A 23913-nucleotide genomic window follows, 5' to 3' on the forward strand; every position below is an offset into this window, starting at 1 on the left:
CGGCTCATTTCATTTACTGCCTGGTATTTTGGTCGTGTGCGTGTCTTTATTCTCCTCGTGTAATCCCTGAGGTGCAGAGTGTGTGCCTGTCCACCTCTGCCCTCTCTAGAGGTTGGAATGTGACCAGTGTTCAGCCCCCAACCCAAAGAGCCCAAGATCCCCAAGTCCTCAGCCTGTCCTACTCTGCTGTGGGCCCACATGCCTGGGGACGAGGCACCTTTCCTTCCCTGACTTTGACTAGGACAGGACACGGGGTAGGGCCTGAACATTGAGCAATTGTCAAACTGCCTACTTACAATGAACAAAATAGCTTTTCACGAGGCAAGACCACAGCATGGTCATGGGGAATCCTGACTCGCACCGCAGGTCTTTTATCAGGATTTTTGGTTTTCCTGGTGGGCACAGATATGGGTGGAGCAGATCAGAGGCCTCTCAGGTTCTTGATCACTCATGGCAGTTCAGGCCTGACGGTGGTGAGGTTAGAGATCCAGATAGCAGAGGAGAGAAGGGAGGTACAGGGAACCCTCGGCCCCGCGTGCTCCAGCAGGTCTGCGTGATTAACCTGAATTGCAGCGTTCAGAGGCTCGGCCCGCCAGCCATGACGGTTCCAGATGAAATGCAGCTTAGAAGGCAGCGTGGCGCAGTAGCTTTGGCGCCAGCCGCACCCAGAGTTTGGATTGTAGCCAAATGGCCTCAGGTGCAAAGTACAACCTCTGGGAATTCCAGATTTCCTATTTACATGACAGGGATGATTCCATACCTGAAGGGCTGTTTGGAAGCATCTAGAAGCAAGCACAGTGAAGTGGCTGTCATGTTGCTGACCGCACAAATGATGGTGTTAGGATCCCTCCATGGATGTGGCCAGATGACACCCCTCACCTGGGCCGCACAGCACCCTAATGTACACACTGAAGAAAGGCTGCAGGGGGCTGCAGAGTGGCTCATTTCTAAGAAGGCCAAAGAAATTGCTTAGTCCAGACCAGAGAACCCAGCTTCTCTTTTAGAGGTGGGATCTTTCTATGTTGCTCGGGCTGGTCTCAAACTCCTGACCACAAGTGATCCTCCCGCCTTGGCCTCCCAAAGTGCTGAGATTCCAGGCATGAACCACTGCACCCAACCTCTAGCCTCTTTCTACAAGTAAAATGATTCAAGTGAGTTCAGGCCCACGCCAGGTCTCAAACCCTGGCCCTCCGCCCATCTTCCAGCCTCCACACCCCTTCTCTCTCCTTACAGAATCTTCTGTCGTTCTGCACATCAGGGTGGCAGACAGGTTGGCCAATGGCCTTGGACTCCTTTATCTCTAGTACATGTTCCTATAAATTTAAGCCTCCTCAGTTGGGTAAAAGCTTTGGAATTACTAACATTCCTTTTGTGCTGCCTAACGTTCTTGCCATTTAAAAGATTAGCAGGCATAATTTCAGTGAGCCTTCGTGACTGGTGTGCCTCTTAGCTTAATCTCTAGTTGGTACATGTTAAAACCTATAAAGACAGCCTCTCCAGCATACACAGGGAGCTTGAAAACGAAAGAAAGGTTGCTCTGACCCCTCAGAACAGCAGATTTCTTAAAAAAGAAAGAGTGAGGTGGGCGGCCTCCCTTGCTGCCAGTGCTAGATTCCATGATATGAAACAGCCAGGTGCAGCCGGACACGGTGGCTCGTGCCTGTAATCCCAGCACTTTGGGAGGCCGGGCTGGGCAGATCTCCTGAGGTCAGGAGTTTGAGACTAGCCTGGCCAACATGGTGAAACCCCGTCTCTACTAAAAATACAAAAATTAGCTAGGCATGGTGGTGAGCGCCTGTAGCCCCAGCTACTTGGGAGGCTGAGGCAGGAGAATCACTTGAACCCAGAGGTAGAGATTGCAGTGAGCTGAGATCACCCCACTGTACTCCAGCCTGGGAGACAGAGCAAGAAGATTCCATCTCAAAACGAAAAAACACTGACTTGCATATGTGCTTACATAAGAAAGGGAGATTCACTGAGTGGACCAGGCGTAGCATCTCTTAAATCTGTATCATGGAATTCATGATTGGGCATCTCTTTTATATCAGGCAGCATACAGGTGATGTACATACCTATGGCTTCCTGGAAAGGGAAGGAAGTAGAGATGGCATCGTCTGTTGTTTGTATGTGTGTGTGCGTATTTAAGGTAATGTGTGTCTGTGTGCATAGGGACACGTCACATGCATGTGTGGCACATTTATAGGATGAAGGGGTATCTAAAAGACATTCAGGAAACTCACTAAAGGAGTTTCAGGATGCGTTCTCAGGATGCGTGCTGTTTTAAAATGAGCATATTTCACGCCGGCGGACGTGAGGACCACGCTGAAAGATGCCAGTTGTGCTTTGTATCAAAGCCCAAAGCGTGGATATCATTTTATAAAAGTAAAATTATATTGGCCGGGCACGGTGGCTCACACCTGTAGTCCTAGCATGTTGGGAGGCCAAGGTGGGCGGATCACCTGAGGTAGAGAGTTTGAGACCCAGCCTGACCAACACGGAGAAACCCCATCTCTACTAAAAATACAAAAAATTAGCCGGGCATGGTGGTGGGCGCCTGTAGTCCCAGCTACTTGGGAGGCTGAGGCAGGAGAATCACTTGAACCTGGGAGGCGGTGCTTGCAGTGAGCCGAGATCGCGCCATTGCACTCCAACCTGGGCAACAAGAGCGAAACTCCATCTCAGGAAAAAAAAAAAGTAAAATTGTATAGTTATTGAAGGTCTGCCTGTTCGGGTAAGCCCTCTCCGGACATATCGTTGTGTAGTGTATCCATGCCAAGGACTTGGTGTGAGTCTCCAAGCATTCACACCAAATTGTGGCCAAGCCCAACACTGAGAGCGCAGTGGGCATTTGGAGAAGGACACGTTCGGATTTCGTGATCCTCTGCCTGGCAGGAGCCACTCAGCCCCTACAGCCCCTTCCCCGAAACCACCAATGCCTTTCTCTTCAGTTTTGTTATTATCAAATGCTGGTGATGGGAGTTTGGAGCTAAATATGGTCTCTTCTGCTTGCTTGCTTATTTATTTATTTATTTATGTATTTATTTATTTATTTATTTATTTTACCTCCCGGATTCAAGTGATTCTCCTGCCTCAGCCTCCCAAATTACTGGAATTACAGGCATGCGCCACCATGCCCAGCTAATTTTGTGTTTTTAGTAGAGATGAGTTTCACCGTGTTGGCCAGGCTGGTCTTGAACTCCTGACCTCAGGTGACCTGCCCACCTTGGCCTCCCAAAGTGCTGGGATTACAGACGTGAACCACCGAGCCCAGCCTTCTGCCTTTTTTTGTGAGCTCTCTGTGGGTGGGAGAACTACCCCATGGAGTTGGCGCCTAGCCAGGCAGGACACAGAGATACACCCCTATCGTTTTCGGTGGCAGGGTGAGAGGATTTTTACTGCCATACCTAGACACTTGAATTTTTTTTTTTTTTTAATTTTGAGACAGAGTTTCGGGCTTGTCACCCAGGCTGGAATGCAATGGTGTGATCTCCGGTCACTGGGTTCAAGTGGTCACAGGGTTTCACCATGTTGGCCAGGCTGGTTGACACTTGAATTTATTTATTTTTTTCAGATAATTTGGGACTACAGAAAGGACTCTTTGAAAGGGTATTCTAAAATAATTTCACCCAATTAGGTTTTAAACATAGACTACCATATTGTTGATTTCACAAGATTTGCTTTTTTAAAAAAATGTATTGTATTTATTTAGAATTTTTCTTTAAGAGATGGGGTCTTACTCTGTTGTCCGGGCTGGAGCGCAGTGGTGCGATCTCAGCTCACTGCAACTTCCGCCTCCCGAGTTGAAGCAATTCTCGGATCTCAGCCTCCCAAGTAGCTGGAACTATAGGTGCGTGCCACCACGCCTGGCTAATTTTTGTATTTTTAGTAGAAACGGGATTTCACCGTGTTAGCCAGGCTGGTCTCGAACTCCTGACCACAAGTGATCTGCCTGGTTTGACCTCCCAAAGCGCTAGGATTACAAGCGTGAGCCACCATGCCTAGCCTTCAGTAGCTTTTAAAGGTTGTAGCTGAAGATTTTGTACATGTCACATGGGGTAATATGACAATGAAAGCAGAAGTCTGGTCACTCTGCTTTCCCCGGCGTCCTCTCTGGCTGGACTTTTTGAAGGTGCTGCCCGGGGTCATGAAGAGATGGCCGTGGCTGCTTCCAGAAGGTATGCATTCCCGAGTCCACTTGTGTCCTGGAGAGTCGGGGCAGGGGGGCTGTCCATCTTTGTATCTCTGTCTGTCAGTACAAATTTAACGAATGAATGAAGCATTCCCCCAGAGAATTCTTAAATCATCTCAGCCAGTCATGGAATTTCCCAGCAAGTCAGCTTTTCGAACCCTGAAAATATTTTTAATATTCATCTCTTTAAGGAATGTATCAAAAGCAGTCAGCACCAACTACGGTTTTTCAGCTGATTCCCAAATGCATAATAAGAAACACCTAATTCCTTGGGGGAGAAAACTTGTTCAGGTGAAATTCTTGCGGAAATCCTTACAGCCCTGTGGTGTTCGCTAAGATGTAGCAAGAATGTAAATAGCTAGGCTCTTTGATCTACCTCAAATACTTACCAGTTTAAACATTCTGCCATTCTGCCATCATACCAAAAAAAAAAAAAAAAAGGCACCGGCCCAGGGTTATGAATGACATTACTGTCGTTGGACATGCTGTCTTGTATGACTGAGACGTAGATCAAGAGAAATTTGTAAGAAAGACAATAAGGTACAAAAATCACCAAAGCTAATGTCAAGACGGTTGGAGATAAATAGATCTATATTTGCCATATACGGTAATAAAAGAAAAGTCCGTGCAAATTTGCTCGACATTTATGGACTTCTATGATTCATCTACCAGGGCCAGCAGCTCCAGCCAAGAGATATAGAATGTCTTCAACTGTATTTCTTTCCTAAATTGTTTCGCTACGAAGAAGCCACGTTGTGTATCCAGAAGAAAATTCCAGGACCATGTAAAAGTCACTGTTTGGGAATAGGCCTGAGAAAGCTTGCTTAGAGGAATTCCGAAAGTATTCAAAAGGCAGTTATTGACCAAACACATAATAATTTTCTAAGCATCAACAGTTTTCCATAGATCCAAGCTCACGTATACAGCGTATTTTCTGTGGCTAGTCACTCCAGAAATAGAGGATTCTTGGCCTTGTTGACTGATTGACTCATACGCAAAGTCCTCTCATTTCATTTTATTTTATTATTTTTTTGAGAAAGGGTCTTGTTCTGTCTCCCAGGCTGGAGTGCAGTGGCACAGTCACGGCTCACTGCAGCCTTGACCTCTCTGGGCTCAAGCCATCCTCCCAGCTCAGCCTCCTCAGTAGCTGGGACCATAGGCACACGCCACCATGCCTGGCTATTTTTTGTATTTTTTGTAGAGACAGGGTCACACCATGTTGCCCAAGCTGGTCTCAAACTCCTGGGCTCAAGCAATCCTCCCACCTCAGGCTTCCAAAGTGCTGGGATTACAGGCATGCGTCAACATACCCAGCCTGTTTTTCGTTTTAATCTGTTATTGAGTAAGTTGCAATTTGTGGCTCCATTTCCAGAGACAGGGTGCAAAACACGTACTGAGTCGTGTGTATCCTTCAGGTCCAGCAGCTTCTAAATTGTGTCTGTCCCTGTTCAGGTCCCTGGAACTCTCCTGGGCAGCAAGCTCAGAAGAGACCGACCTCTGTGGCCTTCGCAGTAGGTTGCTGTTAGATGCACCTTTTAGAAGCTACGTTCATAGTATCTCGAAAGACCGACATAAGGGATACTCGGTGCGGCCACCACTCACTCCCACAACACAGCCACCATTTCCCGCCCAGAATTTCCTGTGAAATGTGCTCATTTGAAAACAGCACGCATCCTGAAAACTGCAAAGTTAGGCATATAGATCAATACCAATTAGACTTCTTTTTAGATACACTCTACGCTCTGCAGAGACCTCAGGGGTCTCCAAGGGCTGGGACCTGCTGGATAAAACTAAGTTGCTGCTTCTCTGGTGCCCTTGAATGGACTTTCTTGGCTGCAGTGATGTTGGGTCCGCTTCCTAGCCGCATGCTGCTCTACCATCGGGGATGCTAAAGTCGGGGAGGGCCAGGAAGCCTTTCTTTGCTTGGAAGTTTTTGTTTCTCCTACGCTTGCTAGGTTGGGATAATCCGTTGGGAAGCCTCTGAGCGTCTTTAAACATAAAATCTAGTTTCAAAGGTTTAAATTCCCTGGTTGCCCCCTAAGTTACATGTTGCTTAGACGTGGTTGCTCTCTGTATGGTATAAATAATTCCATTTAGAAATTAAGAAATTATGGGCTGCATTTTCGATGCCAGTGGCTCTGTGGTATCCCCCGACTACCAAGAAAAAAAAAAGAAGAAAGAAAAAAGCATCTAAAGATTGTGAGGTCACTGCTTAGATCTTTCTTTCTGGCTGCACGTGGGTTACCAGGTGCCTTGCCAAGATCTTGCCTCTGTGTCCATGTGTGTGTTTGAGTGAGTGTCCCAGAAAGCATATACACCATGCTTTGTGTCTGCAAGTAGATTTACCCATCGTTCATTATTAATTATTCCTCTGAGCAGCGCTGTGAAACTAGTAAATATTAATAAACAATATGTGCTGATTATGAACCTAAGAACGAAAGGATGTCTTTTTCAAGCTGCTTAATTTTAGGTAAGCTAGTTGCACACAAGTGATGAATAAACGTGAAGTCAGGCATCCAGGTGGAGAAACAAAGAAAAGCAAACTGGAACTGTGAAAGGAGCGTGCCTAAAATCTGATTTTATTTTATTTTATTTTATTTTTGAGATGGAGTCTTGCTCTGTCACCCAGGCTGGAGTGCAATGGCGCGATCTCGGCTCACTGCAACCTCCGCCTCCCAGGTTCACGCAATTCTCCTGCCTCAGCCTCCCAAGTAGCTTGGACTACAGGTGCCCACCACCACGCCCAGCTAATTTTTGTATTTTTAGTAGAGACAGGGTTTCACCATGTTTGCCAGGCTGGTCTCGAACTCCTGACCTCAGGTGATCTGCCTGCTTCAGCCTCCCAAAGTGCTGGGATTACAGGTGTGAGCTACCGTGTCCAGTCGAAAGGATACAATTTATTTAAAGACAAAGGAAAAAGAAAAGCCATAGTTGTGTTCACTTAAAAACATCTCCCATTTCATGCCAATGTCTTTCATGGTGGTGTTGTCCAAATGCGTATATGTGTGTAAGATTCATTGTTGTCATGTTGGAGTCAGACTGTAAATATGCTTTATAAAAGTTCGTGGCTCCTTTCACTCACCCGCCCCCTACGCGTCGTCCAGATCTGAGCTCAGGTGCTCCTTCCCCAAAGGAGCCTTCTCTGCCGTCTAGGGTCAGGTCTGCCTCTTTTTCTCTTTTTCTTTTTTTTAGAAGCAGGGTCTCACTCTGTCACCAGGCTGGAGTGTGGTGGCACAATCACGACTCACTGCAGCCTTGACCTCCTAGGCCCAAGCAGTCCTCCCGCCTCAGACTCCCAAGTAGCTGGGATTACAGGCACATGCCACAACACCTGGCTACTTTTGAAACATTTTTTGTAGAGATGGGATCTTGCTCTGTTGCCCAGGCTGGTCTCTACCTCCCAGGCTCAAGCGATCCTCCCTTAGCCTCCCAAGTAACTGGGACTACAGGCGCGTGCCACCATACCCAGCTAATGTTTTTGGGTTTTAGTAGAGATGGGGTCTGGCTATGTTGCCCAGGCTGGTGTTGAGCTCCGGAGCTCAAGCAGTCCTCCCACCTTAACCTCCCAAAGTGCTGGGATTACAGGCACGTTCCCCTGTGCCTGGCCAGTTTGCCTCTTAAACTCCCTTCACACCACGTGCCCCTTTCTGCAGCACCGGCCACAGGTAAGTGTCATCCATGTTGGTGGTGATTTGACTCATGTCTCACTTGCCACACAACAGAAGCCCAGGAGGCACAGCAGCCTGTGGACTCTGCTCATGATTGAAGGAACCCTTGAAACAGGGCTGGAAGGCCCAAAATAGCTACTCAACAAACATCTGTCGAATAAATGGAAGTCACGTGCCTCATTCCAAGTCTTTGCTCTTCTTCAAAAAATAATGATACTGACTCCAGGCTGCAGTGAGTGATGACCACACCTCTGCACTCCAGCCTGGACGACAGAGCAAGACCTCATTTCTTACAAAGAATTATACTGACTACCTAATATGCTATTGTACTGCTTTAGTAAAATTCTCTAGTAAGTACTCCCCTGGTGTTGGAACCCACATTGTTCCCAGTAGTTCTCTGTTCTAAACTCATGCTGGACATTCTTGTGCATAAATCTCTGCCTACATCTCTGATTATTCTTATGGATAGACTTCTGAAAGTACTAAGAGGAAGGATTCATCTGCATTCTGATTTTAAACAGCCCATTTGTCTAAATGTTAGCAGGGCCTAAGATCTGGAATAAATGACACAGTGGCAAAAGTCGGAGTCACATATCTTGGTTGGTTTCAGAGAGTCCTGGGGTGAAATGGTGCCTTTGGGGTCCATCCCTGTCTAGCACAGGAGTTCCCTTTGCAGCAGTGTCCATAACATGTTAGCTTGGGCTGGTCGTGGTGGCTCATGTCTGTATCCCAGCACTTTGGGAGTCCAAGGCGGGTAGATCACCTAAGGTCGGGAGTTTGAGACCAGCATGGCCAACATGGTGAAACCCTGTCTCTACTAAAAATGCAAAAATTATCCTGACGTAGTGGTGGGTGCCTGTAATCCCAGCTACTCAGGCGATTGAGGCAGGAGAATTGCTTGAACCCGGGAGGCGGAGGTTGCAGTAAGCCGAGATCGCTCCACTGCACTCCAGCCTGGGCAACACAGGGAGACTTCGTCTCAAACAAAAAAAATAAGTGAGCTTGGTGATGAGTCTGGGAAGAGCATCTCTTCATTCATTCAATCCACAAGTATTCACTGGGTGTCTGCTCCGAACCTAGCACCATCCTTTGGCCTAGGAATAGAGGAATGTACATCTCCTCAAATGTCTCCTAGAAGTTGAGACCTCACCATTCTCGCTAGCACATAAGCTTCCTGAGGGCAGAGACTGACTGTCTCATTCACTACTCGTAATTAATGCTCAAGTGATTTTTGAATAAATTAATATATAATACGTGAGCCGGATGTGGTGGTTCACGCCTGTAACCCAGCACTTCAGCAGGCCGAGATGGGTGGATCACCTGAGGTCAGGAGTTTCAGACCAGCCTGGCCAACATGGAGAAACCCCATCTCTACTAAAAAATACAAAAATTAGCCAGGTATGGTGACACACACCTGTAATCCCAGCTACTCAGGTGGCTGAGGCACGAGAATCGCTTGAGCCTGGGAGGCAGAGGTTGCAGTGAGCCAAGATCACCCCACTGCACTCCAGCCTGGGCAACAGAGCGAGACTCTGTCTCAGAAAAACGTGGTTCCTCTCTTTGACAAATTCCAAACCTATTGATGTATAGATACATCAATAAATCAATAAATCACAACTGTGTTTTCAGAGTTCTGAAATGTCACTAGAGATTTGTTTATGTTTGAGATGAAGTCTTGCTCTGTTACCCAGGCTGGAATGCAGTGGCGTGATTATAGCTCACTGCAGCCTCAACCTCCCGGGCTCAAGTGATCCTCCCACCTGACCCTCCCGAGTAGCTGGGACTATAGGCACTTGCCACCATGCCTGGGTAAATTTTTAAAAAATTTTTTGTAGAGCAGGAGTCTCCCTATGTTGCCTAGACTGGTCTTGAACTCCTGGCCTCAAGGAACCCTCCTGTCTGGGCCTCCCAACGTGCTGGGATTACAGGTGTGAGGCACTGTGCCCAGTCAGAAGTTTAGACATGAGCAGTTATTCAGAAAGGGACCTGGAAGAATATTTTGAAATCAGACCTAGAATCATATCAGACTTATTTAAGAGAATTAACCAATGGAGCCTGAATTTGACTTCTCCCGTTTCCCACCACTGATCCTCTGGCCACGAGGAGAGGCCTGCAGGAAATTCCTGTGCCAGGTGGGCTAGCCCTGGACACATGGCTTTGGAGACTGGGCAGGGCTGATGCCAGCCCAGGCTACTGGAGCTGGCGCTTGCACGCCCCTCTCAGTGGGGTGTCTGATCCCCAGATGCCAGCGAGGCTCTGGCTGTCCTATCTGAGCTGCCCCTGAGGCCACACACAGGATCTCAGAGTGGACAAACAGCCTTTCCCTTGACAATGGGCGGTTCTCAGCTCTGAGACCAGAAGAAGCCTTAGTGCAACCATTTCTCAAAGTTTCAGTCTCTTTAAATTGGGGACTCCGGAGACGTTGCGTGCGTGCGTGCGTGTGTGCGTGCATGCGTGTGTGCGTGCATGTGCGTGTGTGTGTTGTATCTCTCAGTATTGACTGTGTTAGCCATGAAAGCTGAGGAGTCTGCAAAGCACAGGAACACACAAACACACGAGCCACTGGTGTCAGAGTGAGGCTATCGTGACACATCGCAGCCATCTAGAAAACTCCACTGTACACTTGCAGGAGAAGGCAGGAAAAGGCAAGTAACAAGAGTAGTTTTGACCTTGTGAATGCTTGAAAGGATCTGGAGAGCCGCGAGTCCCCAGACCCTGCTTTGAGGATCGCTGGCATCCAGGCTCCACCATAACCCTGAGCCATGGCCACGTGCTGCCAGATCACGGCCTCCGTGCAGTTCGAATCTGCCCTTCTTCTGAGTCCTTTGCACCATCCTCAGTCTTTATCGGTCCATATTCAGGCATTACCACTTAGATAACTACCCCCTACATACACACACACACACACACACCCCACTTTTCAACATCAGACAAGTCTTTTTTTGTTTTTTTTGTTTTTTGAGACATAGTCTTATTCTATTGCCCTGGTTGGAGTGCAGATGGCGCAATCTCGGCTCAGTGCAGCCTCCACCTTCAAGCAATTCTCCTGCCTCGGCCTTCAGAGTAGCTGGGATTACAGGCGCATGCCACCACGCCTGGCTAATTTTTCTGTTTTTAGTAGAGATGGGGTTTCACCATGTTGGCCAGGCTGGTCTTGAACTCCTGCCCTCATGTGATCCACCTGCCTTGGCCTCCCAAAGTGCTGGGATTACAGGCGTGAGCCACCATGCCTGGTCTCATCATCAAAGCCTTACAGATTCCCTGTTGCTCGGGAACTCAGGGGTCCCCGCCTGCGGTTTCAGGGTACCCCTCGCTGCTTGCCAGCAGGCACCCTGTGTTGAAATCCTGCACCCTCATCTCAGCTCCCCATCCCACCAGTCCCCCAAAGCCAGCCATTCCCGTGGTGGAGTTGTACCAGGCACCACGCAAAAGCCATAGCATCAGCGTTAGAGACTTGCTGCCAGGACACGGAACGTGTTTTAAATGGTGCAAAGACATTTAAATGGGAAGAAATTACAGCAGGAGTGAGTTTATCCCTTTCAAGATAATCTTATTTAATAACCAAAAAACTCACAAAGATGTGCATTTTATCCAACTACAAAAGCAGCGTGGCGGGTTATATATTGTGGTAATTACATGTTTGGGGTTTCGTTCCTCCTTTAAACCAGATTTCTGTTATTTCAGAAAATCAGCCATTGTAGAAAAAGACTATTCATTTATTTCATTGCTGGGTGGCCCATACACTGTAAAAATAGGTCAAGAACAGTAATCTAAATTGACTGCTGATAAATAATTAAAGCTAATGGAATTTTTCTCAAACCTGTGAACTAAAATCTTTGAGAAATTGCCAGGACATACTTACTGTCTGCTGTTGTATAGAAAGATATTTTTTATTTAATACTTGAGTTCAATGCCATTTAAAATTACCCTTTTCTATCACAAGGACTGGAAGGAATATGTGTTCATCTATAAAAGTAACCAAAGGAACGATGCCGTGTTGATGGTTATATGGTTCATCTTCAGATGAGATGGGAAGTGACGGTTTCAGTAACCTGGAACAAAAGAAACTTATTTTCCACTGAGCTATATTTTAAGTTGAGGTCTACAGTCCACATATCACATAATATATATTGTCTTGTTTTTAAAGACTTCATGCCTGGTCTGAGCTCTTGTATACATTGATAAGGGAAACTTACAGCTATCTTATATGACATCCAGGAAAATAAATACTAAGAACATTTTTTCTTTCACCGGTAATTACTGTTCTCTCATTGGTGCTGCCAGGGCCTTATGAAAAGACACTGGGGTCGGGCGCAGTGGCTCACGCCTGTAATCCCAACAGTTTGGGAGGCTGAGGCAGGTGGATCCCTTGAGGTCAGGAGTTCAAGACCAGCCTGGCCAACATGGTGAAACCCCATCTCTACTAAAAATACAAAAATGAGCCGGGCATGGTAGTGGGTGCCTGTAATTCCAGCTACTTGGGAAGCCGAGACAGGAGAATTGCTTAAACCCAGGAGGCGGAGGTTGCAGTGAGCTGAGATCATGCCACTGCATTCCAGCCTGGGCGACAAGAGCGAAACTCCGTCTGAAAAAAAAAAAAAAAAAGAAATGACAATATGAACTAAGACCAGAGGAGAGGGGAGAGGCAAGAGCAGAGAATTACCCCAGGTAGGGGATATCTGGAACAGAAGGTGACAACTGAACAGGCCAAGCCACAGGGCCAGGTCCCTAAGGATCCCCACCTCTGGCACCATTGGCAACAACCTTGAGAGAGTCAGAATTGAGTCTTCAGAAGTGACCCAGTTCAGCTCCTCACTACCCCCACCCTGCCCCAGCGCTCTTGGAAAGACTACACTGTCACCAAAGGAGAAAGGGTCCCACCCCCGAGCTGTTACAGTAGAGGATGGGGTACCACCAAGAGATGCTGCACCTCTTAAATGAAGTCAGGGTTATTTCCCAGAAAAGCATCTAAGTTACTGTAGAGTGCAGAAAAATCTGGATTATTATATATATTTTTTTTTTCATTTGGAGACAGGGTCTTGCTCTGTCACCCCAGGCTGGAGTAGAGTGGCACAGTCATAGCTCACTGCCGTCCCAAACTCCTAGGTTCAAACCATCCTCCCAAGTAGATAGGACTACAAGCCTGCACCACCACCATACTTGCTAATTTTTGTATTTTTTCCAGCGACAGGGTTTTACCATGTTGCCCAGGCTGGTCCTGAATGCCTGAGCTCAAGCAATCCTCCCGCCTTGGCCTCCAAAGTGCTGGGATTACAGATGTGAGTTATCAGACTTTTTTTTTTTTTTTTTTTTGGAGATGGAGTTTCACTGTTGTTGCCCAGACTGGAGTGCAATGGTGTAATCTCGGCTCACTGCAACATCTGCCTCCTAGGTTCAAGCGATTCTCCTGCCTCAGCCTTCCAAGTAGCTGGGATTATAGGCACATACCACCATGCCTGGCTAATTTTGTATTTTTTTTATTAGTGGAGACGGGATTTCTCCATGTTGGTCAGGCTGGTCTCGAACTCCCGACCTCAGGTGGTCTGTCTACCTCAGCCTCCCAAAGTGCTGGGATTACAGGTGTGAGCCACCACACCCAGCCCAGATATTTTAAAAATAGAGACGACTTGATGACTTTGGAGATGTGTTTGTAATTCACAGCCTCCTTCTGTGTATGCGTTGTGTTTGTGCTGATTCCAGCAAGGCTCTCACTCCTGCAGACAGAGGTGAACCTCTGTGCAGCAGCTCAGCATGTCACCAGCTCTGGGTCCCTGGCACGCGACTCTGGGATATGGGGAGTGGAAGAGAGCTCATGGGAATTGGGAGCATGAGGCCCTGAGATAGAGCAGAGCCTTCCAGAGAGGGCCTGGGAGCGTGTGTGTTACGACTCCTGCTCGTACATTACAGGTGCAGTTGAACACTGCATGACGATTTTATTTGTCTCTATTTTGCTTTTATGTCAGAATGGTTTCCTCCAGCAATTAGCATTACCTAAAAAATTCCTTAATAGCATTTTGCTGTTCAGTTCTCTGACCTGAAAACTGAGTTGTGAATCAGCGGTTTCAAGAATAATGGAAATCCGGCCAGACACAGTAGCACACGCCTGTAATCCCAGCACTCTAGGGGGCCAAGGTGGGTGGATCACTTGAGCCTAGGAGTTTGAGATCAGCCTGGGCAGCATGGTGAAACCCCGTCTCTACAAAAAATGCAAAAATTAGCCGGACATGGTGGCGCATGCCAGTAGTCCCAGCTGCTCGGGGTGCTGAGATGGGAGGATCGCCCGTGCCCAGGAGGTCAAGACTGCAGTGAGCTATGATTGAGCCACTGCACTCCAGCCTGGATGGAAGAGAGAGAGACACTGTCTCAAAAAAACAAAAAAAAAAAAAAAAAAAAAAGGAGAAAATAATGGGAATCCTTTCACATAGAAACATCTCTGTGTAAACATTATTTATTTGCTGTGTACTCAAAGGAGAGGAGGTTGGCATGAGCTATTCTGGCTTTCACCAAAAGACATTCGATAGGAATTATCTCAAGAACTTGTCTTTCTGTGCATTAAGATGTTTGTTGCTTTTTGCCCAATAGATGGGATGGGATGAAAGCAAGGTGAAAAAACATCACTGACAAGCCTGTAAATGAATTAAGTGTGTAACTCGAAGTAATTGAGTTTTAAAACATGGCCGGGTGCAGTGGCGCAAGCCTGTGATCCCAGCACTTTGGGATGCCGAGGTGGGCAAATTACTTGAGGTCAGGAGTTTGAGACCAGCCTGACCAACATGGTGAAACCTTGTCTCTACTGAAAGTACAAAAATTAGCAGGGCGGGGTGGCTTGCACCTGTAGTCCCAGCTACTTGGGAGGCTGAGGCAGGAGAATCACTTGAATCTGGGGAGTGGAGGTTGCAGTGAGCCGAGATTGTGCCACTACACTTCAGCCTGGGTGACAGAGACAGACTCCATCGCCCCCAAAAAAACAGTTTTTAAATGTGTTCACTGCCTCATTATCATTTGTTCCACTGTGGTTTTGACCGGCCCGAACCCCACTTTTTCCAGTTTATGACCACAAAGAAGGACTTTGCGGGTGTGCATGAGGACCAGTAAGTGGCAGAGTCTGCATTTTCTGGTGCTGTCCAGACGGCAAAGAGTGCTGTGTTCTAGAAAGACAGTAAATCATATCATGTCCTTGCTGACCGACGAAGGAGAATTCTGTGGGTCGGAATTGAGCATCTTTTTTGAGACAGAGTCTCTCTCTGTCACCCAGCCTGGAGTGTAATGGCACGATCTTGGCTCACTGCAGCCTCAACCCCCGAGGTTGAGGTGGGGAGTCTCCCAGTGTGCCGGGACTCTAGGCCTGAGCCACCGTGCCTGGCCAGAATTGAACATCTTTGTATCTGTCGTCTTAGTTTAGTACAAAACTGAATAATATTTGCAGGCAGCAGAATTGGATCGGGAATTTCTCAAACTGCCAAAGATGAAATTAGAATGAGTGATTTTTGGCTGGCAGCTTGAAGTACATATATATCAGTTTGTGTATGATACGTGTGAGTATATAGTGGTTTTTCCCTCTTCAACTGTCTTTAAATATGTGTGTGTGCGTGAGTGTGTGTACAAACACACATGTAGCTTTAATATCAAAAAGGTTATTTTTGTAGGTCTGTTAGGAGACATGAATATGCTCAAAAGGGAAAAAATCTACATGGATGGGGTGAGAGGAGTTAGCTTTATTTAAGGACATTATAAAAGGCACAGCTCTTCTGCCTTTCCGGAATGCTGCAGTGGAATATAGAAATAATTGTATCATCTCCTGTACTTCTCAGAGCTGGTGTTTGGGTGAGGCTGGCCCTGTGCCAGGTTGCAGGGTTGGGGGTAACCTGGGAGCACGCCTGGTAAGGCACACTGCCATTCGGGGCCTGGCCTTGCCCCTGTGCCCCAGCCCCCTGCTTTCCTCTATCAAGCTCTGCCCTCTTCCCCTTCTCTGCTGTAATCTGAAATCTCTCAGCCCCACCAACTTTCTCATTCCATGACTTCATCTGACTTGTCTCTTTCCCCTCTGCATCTGGGCCCTTGTTAAGCCTTTTTTTGTTTTTTCTTTGAGACGGAGTCTCACTCTGTCACCCAGGTTAGAGGGCATTGGTGCGGTCTCAGCCCACTGCAGCCTCTGCCTCCGGGGTTTAAGTGATCCTCCCACCTCAACCTCCTGTGTAGCCTGGACTACAGGCCTGCACCACCATGCCCAGCTAATTTTTGTATTTTGAGTAGAGACAGGGTTTCGCCATGCTGGCTAGGCGAGTCTCAAACTCCTGACCTCAGGTGATCCACTTGCCTCAGCCTCCCAAAGTGCTGGCATCACAGGTGTAAGCCACCATGCCCGGCCATAGCTATTCTTCCATACATTCCCTCATGCACCCATTCCATGTCTTTTGAGTCCCCACCGTGTGCCAGGCCCCGTGGTCATTTTCCCTGGACCCTGCTGGGATCACACAGTAATCTTTCCTCCATCATTCTTTACGCCTTCCACCCTCTTTTCGTTTGTTACCCTTTGTGTTACATTTTGTCCTCTACCTTTCTGAAAAGCACAGTGGGTGAAATGCAGTGATGTGTTAGCTTCCTGTTGCTGCTATCGCAACCTGCCTTGCGCCGAGTGGCTTAAAACAACAGAAATTTATCATCTGACAGTGCTCGAGTTCAGGAGTCCAAAATGGGATTTCCCAGGCTGGAATCAAGGTGTCAGCCAGAATTGTGTTCCTATTAGAAGCTCTGGGGGAGAATCAGTTTCCTGGCAGTTTCCAGCCTCTCAGGCTGCCCGCATTCCTATAGCATTCCGACCTCTGCGTCTGTCCTCAGATCTCCTCTGATTCTGAGCCTCCTGCCTCTCTCTTACTAGGAGTGCTGGGATTACACTGGGCCCACCTGGATAATCCGGGATCATCTCCTGACTCATGATCCCTGACATAATCCCATCTGCAAAAGCCCCTTTTACCATCGCAATCTGACGTATTCACAGGTGCCAGCTATGAGGACGTGGTTATCTCTGTCAAACTATTATTGGTGCTGACCACAGATAGCCTTATTTATACAAAAAGAGATTGGTGGCCGGGCATGATGGCTCACGCCTGTAATCCGCAAAACTTTGGGAGACCAAGGCGGGCATATCGCTTGAACCTGGGAGTTCGAGACCAGCCTGGGCAGCATGGTGAAACCCTGTCTCTACAAAAAATACAAAAACTAGCCAGGTGTGGTGGTGTGTGCCTGTAGTCCCAGCTACATGGGAGGTTGAGGTGAGAGGATCCCTTGAACCTGGGAGGTGGAGGTTACAGTGAGCCGAGATCATGCCACTGCACTCCAGCCTGGGTGACAGAGCCATACCGCGTCTTAGGGGGAAAAAAAAAAGCAACAACATATTGGTAAAGAATCTGATTATTTTTTGTCATGGAACTTGGTGTAAAAATATAGAAAATCATCTAGTGGAGGAAGTAACAGGACTGACTTCTCCAAGGAAATAATGGTATCACGTTTAGAAATGCATCCTTTGGAACAGTATGCAGCTAAAAGGGAAATTACAATGCTTCTTGACCAAATGTTTATACAGGATCACAATACAAAATAATGTGGGCTGGTGATATTTGTCAAAAAACTTGTAGTACAGTGGTCAGGTGCAGTGGCTCACACCTGTAATCTCAGCACTTTGGGAGATCAAGACAGGCAGATCGCTTGAGTCCAGGAATTCCAGCCTGGGCAACATAGCAAGACCCTTATCTCTACAAAAAAAAAATGAAAATTAGCAAGGCATGATGGTGTGCATCTGTAGTCCCAGCTACTCGGGAGGCTGAGGTGGGAGGATCACTTGAACCTAGGAAGTTGAGGCTGTAGTGAGCTATGATCACACCACTATACTCTAACCTGGGTGACAGAGCAAGACTCTGTCTCAAAAAAACAAAAACTTGCTGTACAGGCCTATCCTGTAGGTCCCTCTGCAATGATGGAAAAGTTCTGTGTCTGCATGGTTGGAAGCAGTAGCCACTAGCGCCCAGTGGCTACCGAATCCTTGAAATGTGGCTAAGGTAACTCAGAAACTGAATTTTCCGAATTTTTTTAACTTTAAGTTATATTTAAAAATAAGTAAGCACATATGGCTGTATGTGTTGGATAAGCAGACTTCTTCATCTGGGATCTCGATAGGTCTTACTTAGGAAGGCTCTGATAAAATAATTTGCAGAGTTTTATTTCTAATGGCAAGGTCAGTAGCTTTCCTCAGATTCTCAGAAGGCTTCATGAACCAAAATGTAGGCCTGGCGCGGTGGCTCACGCCTGTAATCCCAGCACTTTAGGAGGCTGAGGCGGGTGGATCACCTGAGGTCAGGAGTTTGAGACCAGCTTGGCCAACATGGTGAAACCCCCGTCTCTACTAAAAATATAAAAATTAGCTGGATGTGGTGGTGGGCACCTGTAGTCCCAGCTGCTCGGGAGGCTGAGGCAGGAGAATCACTTGAACCTTGGAGGTGGAGGTTGTAGTGAGCTGAGATCTCGCCACTGCACTCCAGCCTGGGCAACAGATCGAGACTCCGTCTTAAAAAAAAAAAAAAGAAAAAACATAGTTTAAATGCCTGAACTTTCAGTAAATATCTTAGTCGAGTCTTTTCAAAGTATTTGAAGCACTTTCTCAGTTACTTCATTTTAAATAAAATGCTCTGAATAGGATCATAAGCACGTACCTATGGGATGTCCTGGTGTTTCAAAATGGGCACTGGTGGCATGGGATAAAATTTATTGTGACTCTGTCTGATGTGGATTCAAAACAGGCTGTATCTTCCACTAACAGTGCATTAAAATGGCAGCTAGGGCCAGCCATGGTGGCTCATGCCTGTAATCCCAGCACTTTGGGAGACGAAGGTGGGTGGATCACCTGAGATCAGGAGTTCGAGACCATCCTGGCCAACATGGCAAAACCCCGTCTCTACTGCAAATACAAACATTAGCTGGGCATGGTGGTGGGCACCTGTAGTCCCAGCTACTTGGGAGGCTGAGGCGAGAGAATCACTCAAACCCGGGAGGCGGATGTTGCAATGAGCTGAGATTGTGCCACTGCACTTCACCTTGGGCGACAGAGTGAGACTGCATCTCTTTTTTTTTTTTTTTTTTTGAGACGGAGTCTCGCTCTGTCGCCCAGGCTGGAGTGCAGTGGCCAGATCTCAGCTCACTGCAAGCTCCGCCTCCCGGGTTCACGCCATTCTCCTGCCTCAGCCTCCCGGGTAGCTGGGACTACAGGCGCCCGCCACCTCGCCCGGCTAGTTTTTTGTATTTTTTAGTAGAGACGGGGTTTCACCATGTTAGCCAGGATGGTCTCGATCTCCTGACCTCGTGATCCACCCGTCTCGGCCTCCCAAAGTGCTGGGATTACAGGCTTGAGCCACCGCGCCCGACCGAGACTGCATCTCAAAAAAAAAAAAAAAAGGCAGCTAAAACACAGTGCAGTGGCCCAGGTCCATTTCAGATAGAAACAGCAGTCAAATCACCCATTCTAGTCTACTTTATTCCAAGCAAATTATCTCACTTAAACTGACATCACCAAAAGCTTTAGTCTGTAGCACATTCAAAATGAGGTATATGTGACCAGGAGTTAGTAGAAATAAAAAGTCGTTGTAGGCTGGTGGGGTGGCTCACACCTATAATCCCAGCACTTTGGGATGCTAAGGTGGGCGGATCTCTTAAACTCAGTAGTTTGACCCTCGCCTGGACGACATGATGAACCCTATCTCTACAAAAAATACAGAAATTAACCAGGCATGGTGGCGTACGCCTGTAGTCTCAGCTACTTGGGAGTCTGAGGTGGGAGGATGACTCTAGCCCAGGAGGCAGAGGTTGCAGTGAGCCGGGATTGTGCCACTGCACTCCAGCCTGGTCGACAGAATGAGACTCTGTCTTCAACAACAACAAGAAAGAACCACTTCGTTGTATTCTTAAATAAGTTTAAATCCTGGAGCGCCAGTTGGCATTATTCATGTTTTAGGAGTGCAGGAACGGGTGAGGTCCCCAGGCTTGCTTTAGATAATGATAATCAGCACTGACTGCCACGCTGTTTTTAGGAAGCCTTAACCAATGTTTCCCTTCTTTCTCCTTCTCAAATGGCTGCTTCCTGACCTCCGCCTCCTGCTCCAGGATTTGCGCAAGCAGGTAGCGCCGCTGCTGAAGAGTTTCCAAGGAGAGGTAAGCTTTTCTATTCATTTTCTATCCTGAGCCACCCTTCGTGGCTAATTCATCTTTTTATTCACGTTAAAGAAATGCTCTGGGCAAAAGGTGCTGCCCAGATGGTGCCTTCCCGGCTGCCCCGACCCAGCGTCGTGCATATTTTGCGCTCTGCAATGTGATTTTCCACTGGGTCCTTGGTGAAAGCTCTCCTGGAAAAGGAAGCTATGCTCATAATATACAGAGGTGTGGTGGATTCCGAGCAGAAGTGCCCTGTGTGGTTGCAATGGGCAGGTTGTTTTCGTCACGGCCTTTAGGAGCCCATGTGTTCCCTCTAGGAAGTCGCCTGGTTCCCTGAGCTGGTCTGGGGCTGCCACTGCCATGAGTGCGGTGCTTTGGTGAGAGGCTGGCGGGGGCGCAGGGATGCCACTTGATCGCAGGCTTGAAACACAGAGCATCAGGCAGAAGCCACGAGGAGCAAGCCTAGGCTCGGTAGAAGGAAGTGGTTTCTAACGGATCCTTCCAGAGAAGGACTTGAGCCCTCTGGCAGGCGGCACGTGGGTGGCAAGTCACCTGGGACGTCCGCCCTGGCTACCTGTTAGCAGGAACAGCCATAGAGGGGACCGGGCTTCACGCGGGTGACCTTGCCAGCCCTTTGTGTAAAGATTCAATGATGTTTAGAAAACCAGAAATTATATTATTCTTGCGGATTTATTGAATCTTCTCACCTCTTTAGCGTCTCCCATTGGAAAAACAGAATGTGAAATCATATCAGGCTGATGAGAAAAGGATATGAGACATTTCCAAAGCCCCCGAAAGGGCCCATATTGGTACGGTCTTAGGGTTTTTTTTTTTCTTTTTCTTTTTTTTTTTTTTGAGACAGTCTTGCCCTATCACCCAGGCTACAGTGCAGTGGCGCGATCTTGGCTTACTGCAACCTCCACCTCCCGGGTTCAAGTGATTCTCCTGTCTCAGCCTCTCAAGCAAGTGAGATTACAGGTGCACACCACCACACCCAGCTAGTTTCTGTATTTTTAGTAGAGACACAGTTTCACCATGTTGGCCAGGCTGGTCTTGATCTCCTGACCTCAAGTGATCCACCTGCCTCGACCTCCCAAAGCGCTAGGATTACAGGCATGAGCCACGGCACCTGGCAAGGATTTTATTTTCTTGCAACTATTAAGTCACAGGGAGCACATGGGGGAAGGGGCAGAAGAGATACAGCTGTGAGATATAGTAGGTTCCACTTGGGACACAGGTGATGTGGGCCTTATATATGGAAGGCTGGGTTCCTGGGCCCAGAGCTCTAGAGCGAGTGGTTGGGCTTCCATTTGGGAAATTTGTCAGCTGGGAGCGAGAGCAGGGAGTGAGTGAAGAAGGAGGCCAGGGAGATTGTAGCCAGAGATAGAGAGGCGATTTCAGGACATCAAAAGGGACCAGCGTAGAAAGAATACACAGCGGTTGGTGATGGCTGGAGATTTTAGAGGATAGAATAGTGCCCCTGTCTTATGATCTTCTTCCTGCCTCATTCAGCTCCCATGCATGTAGCTTGGTCCGGCCAGCAGGACACCCGCATCCCAGGGCTTGGATGGACCTGAACAGTCTTTTTCTCAGAACTTCATCTCCAAGCCCGTACTTGATGAGTGAGACTGTTACCTGACACCTACCCACATTTGATCTTACCTGTTCTGTTACCTGTTCAGCAGCTTTTGAGAGACGCACTAGCTTCCTAGTTCTCTCACTCAGAGAGTTCAGTGTACTTTCTGGGTGTTTGCTTGTTTTCCTTTCTTCTTGAAAAAATTTCAAAGCTGTGTAAAAATGGAAAGATTAGTACAGTGAACACCTGCACACTCTTTTTTTTTTTTTTTTTTTTTTTTGAGACAGCTTCGCTCTTGTTGCCCAGGCTGGAGTGCAATGGCGCGATCTCAGCTCACTGCAACCTTCACCTCCCAGGTTCAAGTGATTCTCCTGCCTCAGCCTCCCAAGTAGCTGGGATTACAGGCGTGCACCACCACACCCAGCTGATTTTTGTATTTTTAGTAGAGATAGGGTTTCATCATATTGGTCAGGCTGGTCTCTTAACTCCTGACCTCAGGTGATCCGCCCACCTCGACCTCCCAAAGTGCTGGGATTACAGGCATGAGCCACCACGCCCGGCCCACCTATATGCTCTTTACCCAGATCCACAGTTGTTAACATGTCACCCCGTGTACCTCCCCCTTCCCCTACCCCCCCACCACTTTTGCTGAACATTTGGAAGTAAGTTGCCGAAGCAGGCACTGTGTCCCTCAAACACAAATGGAAGGCTCCCGAAGTGAAGGAACCATTAGCATTTTCCCACATTACTGCAGTAACCACAAATATCACACCTGGGAAAATTCACAGGAATTTCAGTTCATCTCCTATTTGATCTAAAATCAAATTTTTCCAATTATCCCTAAGATGTCTTTTATAATGGCCTTCCCTACGACTGAGGTCCAATCAGGTTCAGGTTCACACATTACATTTGGAAATCTGTCTGTCTATAGATCTGTCTATCAATTCATCATCTGTTTTATAATTTTCTATTTTAAAAAGTTTTTTGTTTTTTTGAGACAGGGTCTCACTCCATTACCCAGGCTGCAGTGTAATGGTGCCATCTTGGCTCACTGCAGCCTCCACCTCCTGGGCTCAGCAATCTTCTTGCCTTAGCACTCCCCAGCCCCTCCTCTGCAGATAGCTGGGACTATACATGTGCACCACCACATCTGGCTAATTTATTTTTATTTTTAGTAGAGACGAGGTTTCAATATGTTGCCCAGGCTTGTCTCGACATCCTGGGCTCAAGCCATCCTCCCACCTTGGCCTCCCAGAGTGCCTTGATCACAGACATGAGCGACTGTACACAGCCCCTCCATTATCTCTTTTAATGTAGGACATCCTCTCCATCTCCATCACCTTTATTTTTTTTTTTTTTTTTTAGACAGGGTCTCACTCTGTACCCCAGGCTGGAGTGAAGTGGTACAATCTCAGCTCACCACAACCTCCACCTTCTGGGTTCAAGCAATTCTTCTGCCTCAGCTTCCCGAGTAGCTGGGATTACAGGCACGTGCCACCATGCCCAGCTAATTTTGGTATGTTTAGTAGAGATGAGGTTCTGCCATGTTGGTCAGGCTGGTCTCAAACTCCTGACCTCAAGTGATCTGCCTGCCTCAGCCTCCCAGAGTGAGTGCTGGGATTACAGGCATGAGCCACCGCGCCTGGCCTGATTTTTTGTTTTGTTTGTTTTTTTGAAGAGTCTTAGCAAATTATCTTATAGATTAGCCCACATTCTCAGTAGGATAATGGATTTGATTCCTGATATCTTAAATTTGAAATACCCAACAAACATCTAGGCAAAGCTTTCAGTTGCCTATTTTTTTTTTTAAAGGCCATATGAAAGCTAATCATAAATAAATAAATAAAATTAACATGGATTTTGAAAACACAAAAGAAAGGTAATTGTTTAGCACCATTAATTAATATTTATCAAGCCTCTGCTAATTTATAAATAAATTTTATTATGTATACTTAAGGTATACAACATGATGCTATGGGATACACACAGACAGTAAAATGGTTATACAGGGAAGCAAATAACATATGCATCGTCTCCCATAGTTACTCTTTTTCCTGTGTGTGGCAGGAGCAGCTAAGATCTCATTTAGCAGAAATCCCTCATATTGTAATTATATTTACTACAGTTCTCATTGCACATTAAATCTCTAGACACTCCCAGCGTCATCCTTCCCAAAATGCTACATTGTTTTTTTTTGAGATGGAGTCTCGCTCTGTGGCCCAGGCTGGAGTGCAGTGGCATGATCTAGGCTCACTACAAGCTCCACCTCCCAAGTTCAGGCC

General features: G+C 47.2%; 1 protein-coding gene across 8 annotated transcripts in view; it reads left to right on the top strand.

The window, feature by feature from the left end:
• CUX1 (cut like homeobox 1) overlaps positions 1-23913 on the top strand; it is a 469420-nt gene that overhangs the window by 194854 nt on the left and 250653 nt on the right. For 6 of the 8 annotated variants that reach the window (XM_023194480.1, XM_023194479.1, XM_023194482.1 and 3 more), the window contains exon 3: positions 20008-20055. The exons of the other annotated variants lie outside the window; for them this stretch is intronic. In XM_023194480.1, the coding sequence (XP_023050248.1) occupies positions 20008-20055 (48 nt within the window). The remainder of the gene's footprint in view (positions 1-20007; positions 20056-23913) is intronic. 8 annotated transcript variants of the gene reach the window in all.

This window comes from Piliocolobus tephrosceles, chromosome 8 (assembly GCF_002776525.5).
Source record: "Piliocolobus tephrosceles isolate RC106 chromosome 8, ASM277652v3, whole genome shotgun sequence".
Classification (NCBI taxonomy): domain Eukaryota; kingdom Metazoa; phylum Chordata; class Mammalia; order Primates; family Cercopithecidae; genus Piliocolobus; species Piliocolobus tephrosceles.